Source organism: Ciconia boyciana, chromosome 16, assembly GCF_034638445.1.
Source record: "Ciconia boyciana chromosome 16, ASM3463844v1, whole genome shotgun sequence".
Lineage (NCBI taxonomy): Eukaryota > Metazoa > Chordata > Aves > Ciconiiformes > Ciconiidae > Ciconia > Ciconia boyciana.
The window spans coordinates 15,210,979-15,225,367 of NC_132949.1; the positions used below are offsets into that span (position 1 = coordinate 15,210,979).

The 14,389-nt window shown below is 57.8% G+C and overlaps 3 protein-coding genes across 6 annotated transcripts; 2 read left to right on the plus strand and 1 right to left on the minus strand.

The window, feature by feature from the left end:
• Nucleotides 1-400: 400 nt before the first annotated feature.
• LOC140660302 (pre-mRNA-processing factor 39-like) lies at nt 401-9,279 on the plus strand. 2 transcript variants are annotated; one of them, XM_072881031.1, is made up of 14 exons: nt 401-555; nt 982-1,272; nt 1,812-1,937; nt 2,312-2,430; nt 2,521-2,688; nt 3,539-3,725; nt 3,801-3,908; nt 4,020-4,184; nt 4,617-4,743; nt 6,626-6,894; nt 7,714-7,898; nt 8,010-8,084; nt 8,862-8,988; nt 9,070-9,279. In XM_072881031.1, the coding sequence occupies exons 2-14, from the start codon at nt 1,039-1,041 to the stop codon at nt 9,133-9,135; spliced, it is 1,956 nt and encodes a 651-aa protein (XP_072737132.1). In that variant the 5' UTR covers nt 401-555; nt 982-1,038; the 3' UTR covers nt 9,136-9,279. The 2 variants fall into 2 exon arrangements, with proteins under 2 accessions (XP_072737132.1, XP_072737133.1); XM_072881032.1 differs by having other exon boundaries at nt 426-567.
• Nucleotides 9,276-12,576, minus strand: MRPL49 (mitochondrial ribosomal protein L49). Its single transcript, XM_072881553.1, has 4 exons — nt 12,569-12,576; nt 11,620-12,017; nt 10,311-10,435; nt 9,276-10,225 (listed from the first exon to the last, which is right to left on the minus strand). The coding sequence occupies exons 1-4, from the start codon at nt 12,574-12,576 to the stop codon at nt 10,079-10,081; spliced, it is 678 nt and encodes a 225-aa protein (XP_072737654.1). The 3' UTR covers nt 9,276-10,078.
• On the plus strand, nt 11,729-13,593 carry LOC140660305 (ubiquitin-like FUBI-ribosomal protein eS30 fusion protein). 3 transcript variants are annotated; one of them, XM_072881037.1, is made up of 5 exons: nt 11,729-11,826; nt 12,822-12,957; nt 13,048-13,192; nt 13,292-13,347; nt 13,435-13,593. In XM_072881037.1, the coding sequence occupies exons 2-5, from the start codon at nt 12,883-12,885 to the stop codon at nt 13,558-13,560; spliced, it is 402 nt and encodes a 133-aa protein (XP_072737138.1). In that variant the 5' UTR covers nt 11,729-11,826; nt 12,822-12,882; the 3' UTR covers nt 13,561-13,593. The 3 variants fall into 3 exon arrangements, with proteins under 3 accessions (XP_072737138.1, XP_072737137.1, XP_072737139.1); XM_072881036.1 differs by having other exon boundaries at nt 11,730-11,826; nt 12,877-12,957; XM_072881038.1 differs by having other exon boundaries at nt 11,789-11,843; nt 12,877-12,957.
• The last annotated feature ends 796 nt before the right edge of the window (nt 13,594-14,389 follow it).

The window sequence follows — 14,389 nt, forward strand, 5'->3', positions numbered from 1 at the left end:
TTGGCGCGCTTCCCTTGGTCAAGATAGTGGTTGGCCGCTCTATAGGCCAACTACGCTGTCTTTATGGTCACTCAGTGAGCCATGGATCCTTCCCCTATGGTTGGTCAAGAGCCAGTTGACCGCTCTGGTCTGTGTGTGTCCGTGTCCCCCTCCCCAGTGTCTCTATGGTTGTTCAAGAGCCCCTTGTACTGGGGCTCAATGGTTGTCACAGAGCCTCCTGGCTGCTCTGGCCTCTCTTCCCGCGCCCTGTCTCTATGGCTTTGGAAGAGAAACCGGAAGTCACTCTAGCCCGCCCTCACGTCTCTATGGTGTACGCCTCGTCTCTATGGCTCCTCCCGCCCAGCAGGCGGCGCTGCTCCGCCTTTCCCCCGTCGCCGGTCTGGCCCGCCGCCGCCTCGTTGGCTGCCTCATCCGGGTCCCGGCAGTGCGCATGCGCGCTGGGGTGGCGGCGCGGCGAGATGGCGGCAGAGGGGCCAGAGGCTCCGGCCAGCCCGAGCCGCGGTGGGACCGAGGGGGCGCTGGGGGACGGCGGAGACGGCGGCACTGGGCCCCCCGGTGAGCCGGAAGGTGGGGGGGAGAGGGCCTGGGAAGCGCGGGGGTGTGCGGTGAGGTGGGGGGGCGTTGGGGGTGAGGTAAGGTAAGGCGGGGGCCTGCAGGGATTTGGGGCGGGCGGGGCTGAAAGGGGGCTCTGGGGCAGACCTGGGGGCAGATGGGACTTGTAGAGGGGAGCTGGGGATTAACTGGGGGGAGGAGACGATGGGGCAGGGGGATGTGGGGTAGGGGGGGTGGCTGAGAGTGGAGATCAATGGGGCGGGACGGGATTGGGGTGCCGCAGTGGGGCACGCAGAGCCAGGGAGTGATGGAGGGGGGTACCAGGGCTATGGGGTGCCCCCAAGGGACCCCAGTCAGGTTCCTGGGTCCCCCCACCCATGGGGCAAGGGCGCCCATCATTAACGGTGCATCATCGTTTGTCCTCCCCAGCTCCCGTGGCAGAGCTGCCGCCCCCAGCCATCAGCACCACCGAGGAGGAGCACAGCGATGCTGCCGCCCCCCCCCCCATCCCACAGAGCTGCAACGGTGCTGCCGCCCCCCCTGAGCCCGAGGAGCCCCCCGGCCGCTCCGGAGGAACCCCACCCCCCGGGACCCCGAGCCCCCGTGGAGGAGCCCACCATCACCTACCCCCTTGATTTCGAGAAGTTTTGGCAGGCGGCACACAACAACCCCCACGACTTCACTGCCTGGACCGAGCTCCTGCAGTACGTCGAGCAAGAGGTAATTAGAATCTGCTAAGATGCGTTGGCCCCAATAAAACTCACCCTGACCCCCCAGCCCCATTAAAACCTTTGTAACAGCTTACCCCAAGTCTTTGGCCCCATTAAACCTTCATTAAAACTCATCCTGAGTCAGTGGTGCCGTTAAAACTTGCCCTGAGCCACTGGTCCTGTTAAAACCTTCGTTAAGACTTGCCCTGAGCCACCAGCCCCATTAAAACCTGTGTTAAAACTCACTCTTGAGTCTATGGCCCCATTAAAAGCTTCGTTAAAACTCACCCTGAGCTGCCGGTCCCGTTAAAACCTTCGTTAAAACTCATCTCAAGCCGCCAGCCTCATTAAAACCCTAATTAAAACTCACCCCGGCACAAACCACATGGAATCCTCTACTGCCCAGGGCTGTTCTTCCTTGCGATGGAGGCAATTCCTCACATCGTTATTGATCTCAATTAATAAATAGACTATTATAAGGCCCCTAATACTAAACTGCTCTTATTGTTGTTACAAAACCGCCTGTTTTTATGCTAAAAACTCCTGCAGAACCACCTCTTCGCCGCCCGCAAAGCCTTTGACGCCTTCTTTGCCCACTACCCCTACTGCTACGGCTACTGGAAAAAATATGCCGACATGGAGCGTCGCTTTGACTGCAGCCGGGAGACCGAGGAGGTGCGGTCAGGGGGTCCCCACGCCGTTTTGGGGGTGTCACCCCCCTGTTTTCCCCTCTTTGGTGGGCAGACGTGGGTGTTCTGGGGGTCCTCATGCCGTTTTGGGGTGTCACCCCCTTGTTTTCCCCTCTTTGGTGAGCAGACGGGGGTGTTTTGGGGGTCTCCGCACCATTTCTACACTGCTTTTGCCAGCAAAATGGGGTTTCCGAACCATTTTGGGGTGTTGCTGGTTGTTTTCACACCTGTTTCCAGCCCCACTGGAGGCATTTTGGGTTTTCACCCTATTTTTTGGCACAGGGCTGGGTACCCCAACCCGCTGGGGGTGCCCTGGTCCCTTGGGGGGACAGTCAGTGACGCTTGGTGTCCCCTTGGCAGGTTTTTGAGCGGGGGCTGCAGTCCATCCCCCTCAGCATGGACCTGTGGATCCACTACATCTCCTACCTCCAATCCACCCTGGACATGAATCTTCCCGAATCTATCCAAAAAATCCGTGGGTAAGTGCTGGGCGAGGCAGCAAACGGCTCTGGCATAGGCAATCCCCGTGCTGGTGCTGCCCGTCCCACATCCCCATCTCTCTCCATTAGCGTCTTCGAGGCAGCAGTTGCGGCGGCTGGCATGGATTTCCGCTCAGATAAGTTGTGGGAGCTCTACGTGGAATGGGAACGGGAACAGGGAGACCTGAGAGCCGTCACCGGTATCTATGACCGCGTCCTCTCCATGCCCACGCAGCTCTACAACCACCACTGGGAGAAGTACGTACCCCCTCCAGACGGAAAATACCCCCGTGGCGATAAAACGTCCCCACAGAAAATAATACCTGTGGTAGTTAAATATTCTGGTGGCAAAATATCCCCATGGAAAATACTGCAGCGGGAAAATATCCCCATGGAAAATGGCTGCAGTGGCAAAACATCCCAGTGGTAAAATAACTCTGGAAAATACCCACAGGAGCAAAATATCCCTGCAGAAAATAATACCCGTGGCGGTAAATGCCCATAGTGGCAAAATATCCCCGTGGAAAAGACCTGTGGCGGCAAAATATCCCCCGTGGAAAAGACCTGTGGCAGCAAAATATCCCCCGTGGAAAATAACCGTGGCAGTAAAACATCCCAGTGGTAAAATATCCGCACAGAAAATGCCCGTAGTGGTAAAATATCCTTGTGGAAAATGCCCATGGTGGTAAAACATCCCTGCAGAAAATAGCCATGGTGGCCAAATATCCCAGTGGAAAATAACTGTGGCAGCAAAATAGCTCCCAGTAAAATAATACCTGCAGTGGCAAAACGTGCCTGTGTAAAATACCATAGTGGTAAAGTATGCCTGTGGAAAATAACATCCACAGCCGCAAAATATTCCTGTGGAAAATACCCGTAACCGTAAAACTTCCTAGTGGCAAAATAGCCCCACGGAAAATACCCACAGGGGAAAAATATGCCTATGGAAAATGCCCGTGGTGATAAAATACCCCACAGAAAATACCCCAGGAGCTTCCCACTTTGTGCTGGGCAAAAGCCCCCGCCACGGCCAAATCCTCACCGTTCCCTGTCCCAGGACAGCTGGGGGTGGTGTCCCCCTGCCTTTGACCCTTGTCCCTCCACCCAGGTTCAAGGAGCACGTCCTCCACAATCCCCCAAAAGACATCTTGTCCCCGGAGGAGCTTCTCTGGGTCCAATCCAAGCTGGCCACCGATCCTGTGCCGAAACCGCCGGAGCCGGAAGGGACGGAAGCACCACCGGGAGAGGATCTGCCCCCCGGCGTGGAGGGGAAAGCGGCAGCAGCTGACACCCAGGTAGGCACCCAACGGAGAGTCCTGGGGGTCTCTGGGGACCCCCCGTTTCCCACCTGAATCCCATTTAATTCCCAGGAGGATCTAGACCAGGAGAAAATCCGGGAGCTGGTGATCTCCATGCGGCAACAAATCTACGCTCAAAACGAGGCCGAAGTCAGCAAACGATGGAATTTTGAGGACGGGGTACGTAGGGTCGGATTGACCACCTCAGTATCGCTACAGACACCATCCCCCCACCACCACCAAAATGCCATCACCCCATTTTTCACACCTGCACCCCAATTTTCCCGGCAGATCAAGCGTCCATATTTCCACGTGAAGCCACTGGAGAGGGCTCAGCTGCGAAATTGGCGGGATTATTTGGATTACGAAATGGCGGCCGGCTCGCACGAACGCACCATTGTCCTCTTTGAACGCTGCGTCATCGCCTGCGCCCTCTACGAGGAGTTTTGGATCAAGGTGAGACCGCCGCAATGCCCCCCCCTCCCCTTTCCCCACAGCTGGATCCTGTCGCCCCCCCCAAAAAAACCTCCACCCCCCCAAACCATCCCAAAAAAGAAAACCCCCCACCCCAAAAGAAAATCAGGTTCGTTTGGGGGTTTTTTTTATCCCCCCGCCACCCCCCTGATGGATGGTGGGGGCTGTTTTTAACTCTTTTCTTCTAAAAACCACCATTCTAACACCCTTTTTTTAAATTCCGCTGCTGCTTTTTTACCCGCCCGCGGCACCTCCCCCTGCCTAAGAGGGCGCAGGAAATTCAGAAGAGAGGGGTCTTAACGTGAGTGCCCCCCACCCAATCTAGCACATCCCCGCCCGGCCGGGCAGGGGGGGATGCTCACGCGTCCATCTGTCTGTCCCCCCCCCTTTTTCCACCTCTTTTTTTTCCTGCAGTACACCAAATATTTGGAAAATCACACAGTGACGGGGGCCAGGAGCGTTTTTCAGCGAGCGTGTGGTTATCATCTGCCCAGGAAACCCAACATCCATCTCCTCTGGGCGGCTTTTGAGGAGAAACAAGGTGAGGTAGCCCTGAAACGGACAATTTTTGGGGCGTGCAGGGGTGGTGGGATCAGAAATGGGCCTTTTTGGGGTGCAGGGGCCATGGCTGGCCCCAAAATGGCCCCACCTTTGAGCTAAGACACCATGTTTAGCTCCTAAATGCTATATTTTGGGCTGAGACATTGCATTGCACCCCAGATTGCTTCTTTTTTCGGGCTGAGATGACATACATCACCCCAAAACACTCCGGTTTTGGCCTGAGACATCAAATTTCACCGCAAAATGCTCTGTTTTGGGGTAGAAAGGCTGCATCTTGTCCTAAAACACTTTGTTCTTGGGCTGACATGCCACATTTCACCCCAAAATGCTTCTGTTTTGGGGCAGAGAAGATGCATTTCACCTCAAAATGCTCCATTTTCAGGCTGAGATGCCATATTTCACCCTATATCACTCCTTTTTTGGGCTGAGATGACCTATTTCATCCCAAAATGCTGCAGTTTTGGGATGAGATGCTGCATTTTGCCCCAAAATGCACCATTCTTGGGCTCAGACGTCAAATTTCACCCCAAAACACTTCCGTTTTGGGGTGGAGGAGACACATTTCACCCCAGAACGCTCCATTTTCAGGCTGAAATGCTGCACTTGACCCCAAATTGCTCCAGTTTTTGGGCCGAGATGCCACATTTCACCCATAAATGCTCCTTTTTCAGGCTGACAAACAACATTTCACCCAAAAATGCTCTGGTTTTAGGCTGACATGCCACATTTTGCCCCCCAATCCTCCATTTTTGGGCTGAGATGTCAAATTTCACCCCAAAATGTTCCCATTTTGGGGCGCAGTGGCTGCATTTCAATCCAAAATGCTCCAGTTTTGGGCAGAGGGGCCACATTTCACCCCAAAACACTCCGGTTTTGGGCTCAGTTGCTACATTTTGCCCCAAAATGTGCCGTTTTCGGGTGGTGGGGTTGCATTTCACCCCAAAACGCTCCTTTTTTGGGCTGAGATGTCGAATTTCAGTCCAAAATGCTCCTTTTTCAGGCAGAGGAGCCACATTTCACCCCCAAAATACTCGATTTTTATTTAGCCCCAAAAAGCATCCTATGTCACAACCAGATTAACCAGGAGGAGACAAGGCTGCATGCAGGGGTCAGCAGCTGCTCTGGGGACCCCCATAACCACCCCAGGGACCCCCATAACCACCCCGTCCCCATCCGTGCCCCACAGGACACCTGGGAGGGGCTCAAACCACTTTATTTAGCCCCAAAACCTCTCCCATGTTACCACAGCTTTAATGGGAAGGGACAGGGCTGCATGTGAGGGACCCTCATAACCACCCCGGGGACCCCCATAACCATTCCTCATCCCCCTCCATGCCCCACAGCCTACCTGGAAGAGGCTCAAACCATTTTATTTAGCCCCAAAACCTGTCCTGTGTTGCCACCAGATTAACAGGAGATGAGGCTGCGTGTGGGGACCCTCGTAACTGCCCCAGGGACCCCCATAACCGCCCCCATCCCCATCCGTGCCCCACAGAATAGCTGGAAGAGGCTCAAACCAGTTTATGTAGCCCCAAAAAGCATCTTGTGTTGCCACCAGGTTAACCAGGAGGGGATAAGGCTGCATACAGGGGTCAGCAGCTTCCCCAGGGACCCCCATAACCACCCCCATCTATGCCCCACAGGGAACCTGGAGGAAGCCCAAACCAATTTATCCAGTCTTAAAACCCATCTTGTGTTGCCACCAGATTTAACAGGAGGAGACAAGGCTGAACGTGGAGACAGGAGCTGCCCCGTGAGACCCCATAAATGCTCCAGAGACCCTCTTAACCACCCTGGGGACCCCCATAGCCACCCCAGGGACCCCCCTAACCACCCCCCATCCTCATCTCTACCCTCTCCAGGGAATCTGGATGAAGCCCGGCGTATCCTACGCTGCTTTGAGGAGGTGGTCCCAGGTTTGGCCATGGTCCGGCTGCGCCGTGTCAGCCTGGAACGACGGCAGGGAAACCTGGAGGAGGCGGAGGCGCTGCTGCTGGAAGCCATGCACGCTAACGAGGGGCTGCCCCTCGCCTCCTTCTATGCTGTCAAATTGGCTCGGCAAGCCTGCAAGGTGCAGAAAAACCTCGGCAAAGCTCGGAAGGTGCTGGTGGACGCCCTGGAAAAGGATCCGGTGAGGCAGAAAGGCTCATTAGGGTGCTTCTAACGAGCACTGGGGGGTGAGGAGAGGTTGGTGGGCCCCCACAGCTTGATCCGTAGTTGTGGGACAGGATTTCAGCTCCCTCTAAACATCGTGATCACTCGGATGTGATCTCGGGGATCTGGAGGTCTCATGGTTGGGCTCTACAGATGCTGTAAATCCCACTTGGGGCCCTATAAACCCCTCTTGGAGCCCCACAAACCCCACAGGGGCTCTATAAATCCATCTCAGGTGCCCCCAAACCCACTCAGGGCTCCCTAAATATCATCTGAAGCCCCACAGATCCACTCAGGGCTCCCTAAATCCCACTTGGGGCCCCATGGATGCCCTTGGGACTCTCTACATCTTACTCTGGGCTCTCCAAACCCCCACTCAGGGACCCACAGATACCCTTGGGGCTCTCCAAACCCCCCTGGGGACCGTGCAGACCCACTGGGGGCTCCCCAAAACCCTCTGAGGTCCCCACAGTCCCACTCAGGGCTCCCTAAACCCCTCTCAGGACCCCACAGTCCCACTGGGGGCTCTCCAGACCCCATTGGGGACCCTACAAACCTACTTGGGGCTCTCCGAACTCCACTTGGGGCCCCAGAAGCCCACTGGGGGCTCTCCAAATCCCACTGGGGACCCCACAGCCCCACTCAGGGTCACCAAACTCCTCTCGGGACCCCAGACACCCTTGGGGCTCTCCAAACCCCACTGGGGACCCCATAACCTCAAGGGGGCTCCCAAAACCCCCTTGGGGACCCCCCTGATCCAGGGGAACCCCCCCATCTGATGGGGCGGTGGGTACAGGACAACGCCCGCCTCCACGCCAATCTCCTGGAGATGGAATTCGGGGCCGATGTCCGACAAAACGAAGGCAACACCATGAGCTGCTTTGAGCGGGCGCTGCGCAGCCCCCTCCCCGACGAAGCCAAACTCATCTTCTCCCAACGCCGCGTTGAGTTCCTCGAGGATTTCGGCTCTAGCATACACAGGTTGGGTATCTAGGGGGGAAAAGACACCCCAAAAAGCGCCACGGTGGCCCCAAAAGGGGCTGGTCACCCCTCCCATCGCTCCCCCCTGAGCTCTCCCCCACTCCCCTGCAGCCTGCTGACGGCTTACGACGAGCACCAGAAGATCCTCAAACAGCACGCGGCACGCAAGAGGGCTCCTGAGAATGGGTGAGGGGACCCCTTTGGTCCCTCAATTTTGCCCCTTTTATCCCAATTTTTTCCCCTTCCATTCCCCCAATTTCTCCCCTTTTATCTCCCGAACTTATCCCATTTTATGCCCCCACTTCACCCCCTCTGTCCCAATTTCACCCCTTTTTATCCCCCAACTTCTCCCCTTTTGGGGGACCTCTTACCTAATTTTGCCCCTTTTTATCCCAACTTTGCCCCTTTTATCGCTCCTCTTCTCCCCTTTTATCCTGACTTCTTTTTATCCCCCAATTTTACCCCAACTTCTCCCTTCTATCCCAAATTTCTCCTTTTATCCCAACTTCTCCCCTTTTTATTCTTGATTTTCCCTTTTATCCCCCAAATTTTTCTTTTAACCCCCATTTTCACCCGTTTTTATCCCCCAGTTTTGCTTTTACCCCAACTTCTGCCATTTTTATCCCCCGACTTCTCCCCTATCCCGTTTTCACCCAGTTTTATCCCCGAATTTCTCTCCTTTTTATCCCCCTGAATTCTCCTTTTGTCTCAAATCCTTTTTATCCCCCAATCTCTCTCCTTTAATCCCATTTCTCCCCTTTTTATCCCCCAATTTCTCCTCTTTAATCCCTCAAATTCTCCCTTTATCCCGATTTCACCCCTTTTGTATCCCAAATTTCTCCCCTTTTATCCCCCAATTTCTGCCATTTTCTGCCTGATTTTTGCCCTTTTATCCCCTCAATTTCTGCCCTTTTTATTCCCCAATTTCTCCCCTTTTACCCCCTTCTCACCCGTCTCCCCCAGCTCGGATGAACCAGACGACAAACGCCTCCGCCCCGATGAAGCCACTGGTCTTTTGGGTCCCCTCAACTTCTCTGGCTCCGGGGGGGATGTGGGATCCAACCCCTCTGCCTACAACTACTGGTACCAGGTCAGTGGGGGGGCCGGGACGGAGCCCTGGGGCTGCGACGGGGCGAGAGCGATGCTGACAGCCCCCCCTCTATCCCCCCAGCACGGCTACGGCGCCTACAGTTACCAGACGCCATGGAACTACAACCAATACTACTCGCAGAGCTGAGCCGGGGACCCCCCTGGCCCCCCAACTTCACCCCCCACCCCCTTTTCTAAACCCTCCCTTTAGTAAAAACATGTTTCTGTACATTTTTTTGCCCCCCTTCACAACGGGGGGGGGGATGTAAATAAATAAAGAGGTGGCGCTGCAAGGAGCCCCCGGCACTTGCCGGCAGCGTTTATTTTAATTTCAAGGAGTCTTGGCACTTGCCAGAGGGGTTTGTTCCATTTGGGGGGGAGGGGGGGGCTTGCGAGGGGGGTTGATGCTGTTTCGGGGTACCTGCCACTCACATGGTTTACATCTTGTTTTGGGGAGCCTCTGCCACTCACAAGGGCATTTGAGTCTGCTTTGGGGTACCCTGCTGCTCGCAAGCAGGTTTGATTCCATTTTGGGGGAGCTTCCACTGCTCCCAAGTGGCTTCGACTCCATTTCAGGGTACCCCTCTGCTCACGCATGGTTTTACATCCCATTTTTGAGAGCATCTGCTGCTCGTGAGCAGCTTTTGACTCCATTTTTGGGGAGCCTCCACTGCTTGCAAGTGTGTTTGACTCCATTTTGAGGTACCCTGCCACTTGCAAGCAGCTTTACATCTTGTTTTGGGGAGCCTCTGCCACTCGTGAGGGGCTTTGACTCCATTTTGGGGTGCCCCTGCTGCTCACAAGCAGCTTTGACCCCATTTTTGGGGTCCCCCACTGCTTGTGAGCAGATTTCCATCCCATTTCAGGGTCCCCCACCACTCACGAGCAGCTTCACCCCCATTTCGGAGTCCCCCACTGCTCATAAACAGCTTTGACTCCATTTTAGGGTCTCCTACTGCTTGTGAGCGGCTTTGCCTCAATTTTGGGGTTCCCCACCCCTTGTGAGCAGCTTCACTGCCATTTTGGGGTCCCCTACCACTTGTGAGCACCTCAAAGTCAATTTTGGGGTCCCCTTAGTATATTTTGGGGTGCTAGAAGCCCCTCTGCAGCAGCCAGCTCCGCAGCTCCTGCGCCCAGTGCCCCTTCAGCAGCAGACTCCCCGTCACCTCGTTCACCTGCACCTCCAGCTCCTTCACCCCCAGCCCCCCCAAAAATGCCCGCAGCTCTCGCTCCAGCGCCTGGAGGGGAGGAAAGGGGGGGGTCCATTAGCATCCCAAAAACCTGCTCCCCCTCCCTGCACCCCCAAAATGCCCCCTCCCTTACCCAGATGTCCCCCTCCACGTGCCGCAGCTCGGTCAGGCGCCGGTTGCCCTTGGCCAGGCGGTGGTAGACGGGCAGGTTGTGCAGCCGGGAGCGGCGGACGAAGTAGGGCAACGCCGGGGGGGGGTCTGAGGGGGGACAACAACAACTGAGCCCCTCCCTGAGGGATAAATAACCCCCCCTTGGGGTAAATAAATCCCCTTAATAATCCCCCTACTGACAATAAATAACTTCTCGCCCCAAGGGTAAATATTCCCCTTGCCACCCCCCCTGCGGGTAAACAGCCCACCTTAATTGCCCCCTGGGGGTAAATAACTCCCCCAACACCCCCTCACTGGGAATAAATACCCCCCCCATTCCCACCAGGGGTAAAATACTCCCCTGGAAGTAAATAATGCCTCCAACACCCCCCCCGGGGTAAATACCCACCCTGGGGGTAAATAGCCTCCCTATCACCCACTCCCCCCCGGGGTAAAGGCCCCCATTGGACCCCACAAAGGTAAATATCCTCCCAGCACCATTAATTAGTGCTTGGCACCTGCCTGGAGGCATCACTTTGCTCTGGGGGGCAACAAGGAGGAGGGATTAAGGGGGGTGTTTGCCCCCCAACTGACCTTTGGGGGCTCCAGCCCGACGGGGTGGGGTAGGTGGGATGCTGGGGGGTCAGGGACACGGGTGGGGGCAGCAGCCGTTCCACAAAGGCGTAGTCGGCTGTCGACTCCACCAGCCTGGGGGGCTGCAAGTTGGGGGGGTCCTCGGGTGGGCCCTCGGGGGGGGAGGCTCCCAGATGGCTCTGGAAATGGAGGGGGCAGCAGCATGTACCCCTACCCCTTAGCAGCGCTTCCCCCCCCCCAGTCCTCCCTCGCTTGCCCTAGGGTCACCCCAATCTCCTCCCTGGAGCATCCCCCAAATCCCCCCTCCCTCTCCCCAGCAGCACCCCCAATTCCTCCCCATTTCCCCTGGAGCCCCCAAATCCGCCCTCCCTCTGCCCAGGCCCCCAATTCCCTCTCCCCAAAAGCCCCCCAAACCCTCTCCCTCTCCCCGGAACCACCCTCCCTCTCCCCGGGAGCCCCCTCGATTCCCCCATTTCTCCAGGAGCCTCCCCAATTCCCTCTCCCTGGGGTCCCCCAAATCCCCCTTCCCTCTCCCCAAAGCCCCCAACCCCTCCCCGGGCCCCCAAGATACCCCCACCTTCCCGGGGTCCCCCCGCCCCGTCTCCCCTCAGGACCCCCTCCTCAGCATTCCCCGCCCCCAGGAGCTCCCCAAATCCCTCCCTCCCCCAAGGACGCCCCTCAACCTCCCCGACCCCTACCTGCACTCCCCTCCACCCCACCGCCCGGCCGAGGGCCCACAACCGCCGGCCCAGCGTTGCCATCGCCGCCATCTTGGCAGCACCACCTCCTTCCCGCCGCCGCACGCACGCATGACGTAAGCACGCCGCTGCCGCCGCCAAGGCCCGGCGCATGCGCGGAGCCTTCCTTTCCGCGGCGCGGTCCCCGTCTGCTGAGGAGACGTTGAGGTGAGGCCGCAGCCAAGGTGGGCCCAGGGAGGGTCTGAGGGACTTTGAGGGAGCCTGGAGAGTTATTGGGGTGCTGGGGGGCAGCTGTGAGGGCTTGGGGGTGGGCGGGCGTTGTGGGGACTCTGCGAGTCCTTGGGGGGCCTGAGAGGCCTTGAGGCGCGGGGAGGCGCCCTGGGAGGCCTTGGAGCGGGCTGCGTGGGGAATATGGGGGGTCCGGGCGGGTTATTGCGGGTCTGTGAGGCCTTGGGGGGAGGCTGGAGGCTGTGAGGCCTTGGGGGAGTGGCGGTGGTTATGAAGGGCCCTGAGAGGCCTTGAAGTGGGCTGTGGGGCTTGAGGGGGGTTGGAGGGGCCTGGTGGGAGGGTTCTGTGGCCTTGGGGGGGTTGGGGGATCTAGGGGAGGCTGTGGGGTGGCTGTGGGGCTTTGGGGGGGTTATAGGGGGCAGGGAGGATGGTCCAGCAGGCCTCAGGGGAGTCTGGAGTGCCCTGAGGCAAGGGAGAGGCACATTCAGGGACCTGAAGGGAGGTCTGTGAGGCCTTGGGGGGGGGCTGGAGGGTTACTGGGGGTTCTCTGGGGTGTTGGGAGGCCTTGGGAGAAGCTGGGGTGGGTTATGGGAGGCTGCAGGGTAACCCAAAGGGGACAATAGAGACCAAGGGGGGCTCTGAGGGGGCTGGGGGCTCTCAAAAAACAGCAGTGGGCACCTTGCAGTGCTGCCAGTGTCACCACTGGGCCGTGTCCCCTTGCCTTGGCATCACAGCACTTTGTCCCCGAGGCCCTTTGCCAGATGCCAAAGTCCCTTTGGACAGGGAGTGGTTGCAGAGAACAGCTCCCCCCAGACACCTCCCAGTCCCCCCAAAACACTCCCAGCCCCCTGGTACAGGGGTGGGGACCAGGAGACTGCCAGGGCTGCACCCTGGGGCGTTTCTCAAGCTGGGGGGCAGCAGCAACAGCCCCCTCACCACCACCCCTTTTCCTGGGGGTCCTTCTCTTTCTTAAGGATACCCTCCTTTTTTTTGAGGGGGACACACCCCTAAACTTCATACACCCCCCAGGCCACCATGCAGCTCTTCATTCGTGCCCAGTCCCTGCACACCATCGAGGTCTCCGGCACCGAGACTGTCGCCCAAATCAAGGTGAGCCCTTGTGGAAATTGGGGGATCCCCCCCAAAAATAAGACCCTTTTTGGGGTAACTGAACCCCCCGTGTCTGTGTGTCCCCCGCAGGCGCAGGTGGCGGCGCTGGCGGGCGTCCCCCCCGAGGACCAAGTGCTGCTGTTTGCTGGGACCCCCCTGGATGATGACACTGTCCTGGGACAGAGCCGCCTCCCTGAATTTGCCACCCTGGAGGTCTCCACACGCCTCCTGGGGGGTACGTGTGGGGGGGGCTGCTAATTATTGGGGTGCTCATTAGGCCAATGAGGCAGCCGTGCCTCCCTGACAACCCATTTTCCTTCCCTGCCTCCCCCAGGGAAAGTCCACGGTTCCCTCGCCCGTGCCGGCAAAGTGAGGGGCCAGACCCCCAAGGTGAGTGTTGGGGGGGATTTCCCCCAATTTGGGGGGGCTCCCATAGTTTTGGGGACTCCCCTTGACCCCCCTTTCCCATCCCCGCAGGTGGCCAAGCAGGAGAAGAAGAAGAAGAAGACAGGCCGAGCCAAGCGGCGCATGCAGTACAACCGCCGCTTCGTTAATGTCGTCCCCGGCTTCGGCAAGAAGAAGGGCCCCAATGCCAACTCCTGAGCCCCGGCCTCAGTAAACAGCAATGAAATTGGGGCCGGTTTGCTGCTTTTTGGGGGGGGGTGTTGGTTTTTTTTGCTTTTCTGGGGCCTTTTCTAGGGTTTTAGAGGTTTCTTGGGGGATATCAGGGAGTTTGAAAGGGGTCATGGGGTGAAACTGGCCCTTGAGGGGAGTTGAGGCTGGTACTAGTGGGTCCCCGAGCAGCTGGCGGGGCAGTTAATGAGTGCTGGTTAGAAGGAGAGGGGGTAATTAGCGTTAATTAGGTGTGAGGGGTTGGTGGTAATTAAAGGGGAACAGCACACAGCTGGCTGGAGGATAGTTGTGTACAGCAGGGGCGGAAATAGCCGAGTGCTGCCGGAAGTACCCGAGTGGCGGCGGGGGTTGGCAGGGCTTCCCTGGGGGCGGGGTGGAGCGAGCCGAAGTGGGGCCGAAGGGGAGGGGCGGGCCGAGCCGAGTGGCGACGGAAAGAGCCGAAGGGGAGGGAGCGGGCCGAGTGGCGACGGAAAGAGCCGGGGGGGGGGGGGGGCAAAGAGCGGGGTGAGCCGAGCTCTCAGAGCGAGGATGGAAGAGGTGGGCGGGGCGAGGGGCATCGGCCCGAACCCCTCCGAGCGGGGCCGAAAAGAGCCGAAGCGAGAGTAGGGGGAGCCGAGTTAGCGGAGGGGTAGGTTAAGGCTGGGGTTTAGGGTTGTAGTTAAAGAGTTGTGAGTAGGGGGTTAAGGGTTAAGAGGTTAAAGGGGTCAGGGGGTAGAGGATTAGGGGGTTAAAAGGATTAAGGGATAAAGAGTTAAGGGTTAGGGGGGTAAAGGGTTGGGGGGTAAGGGGTGAAGGTGTA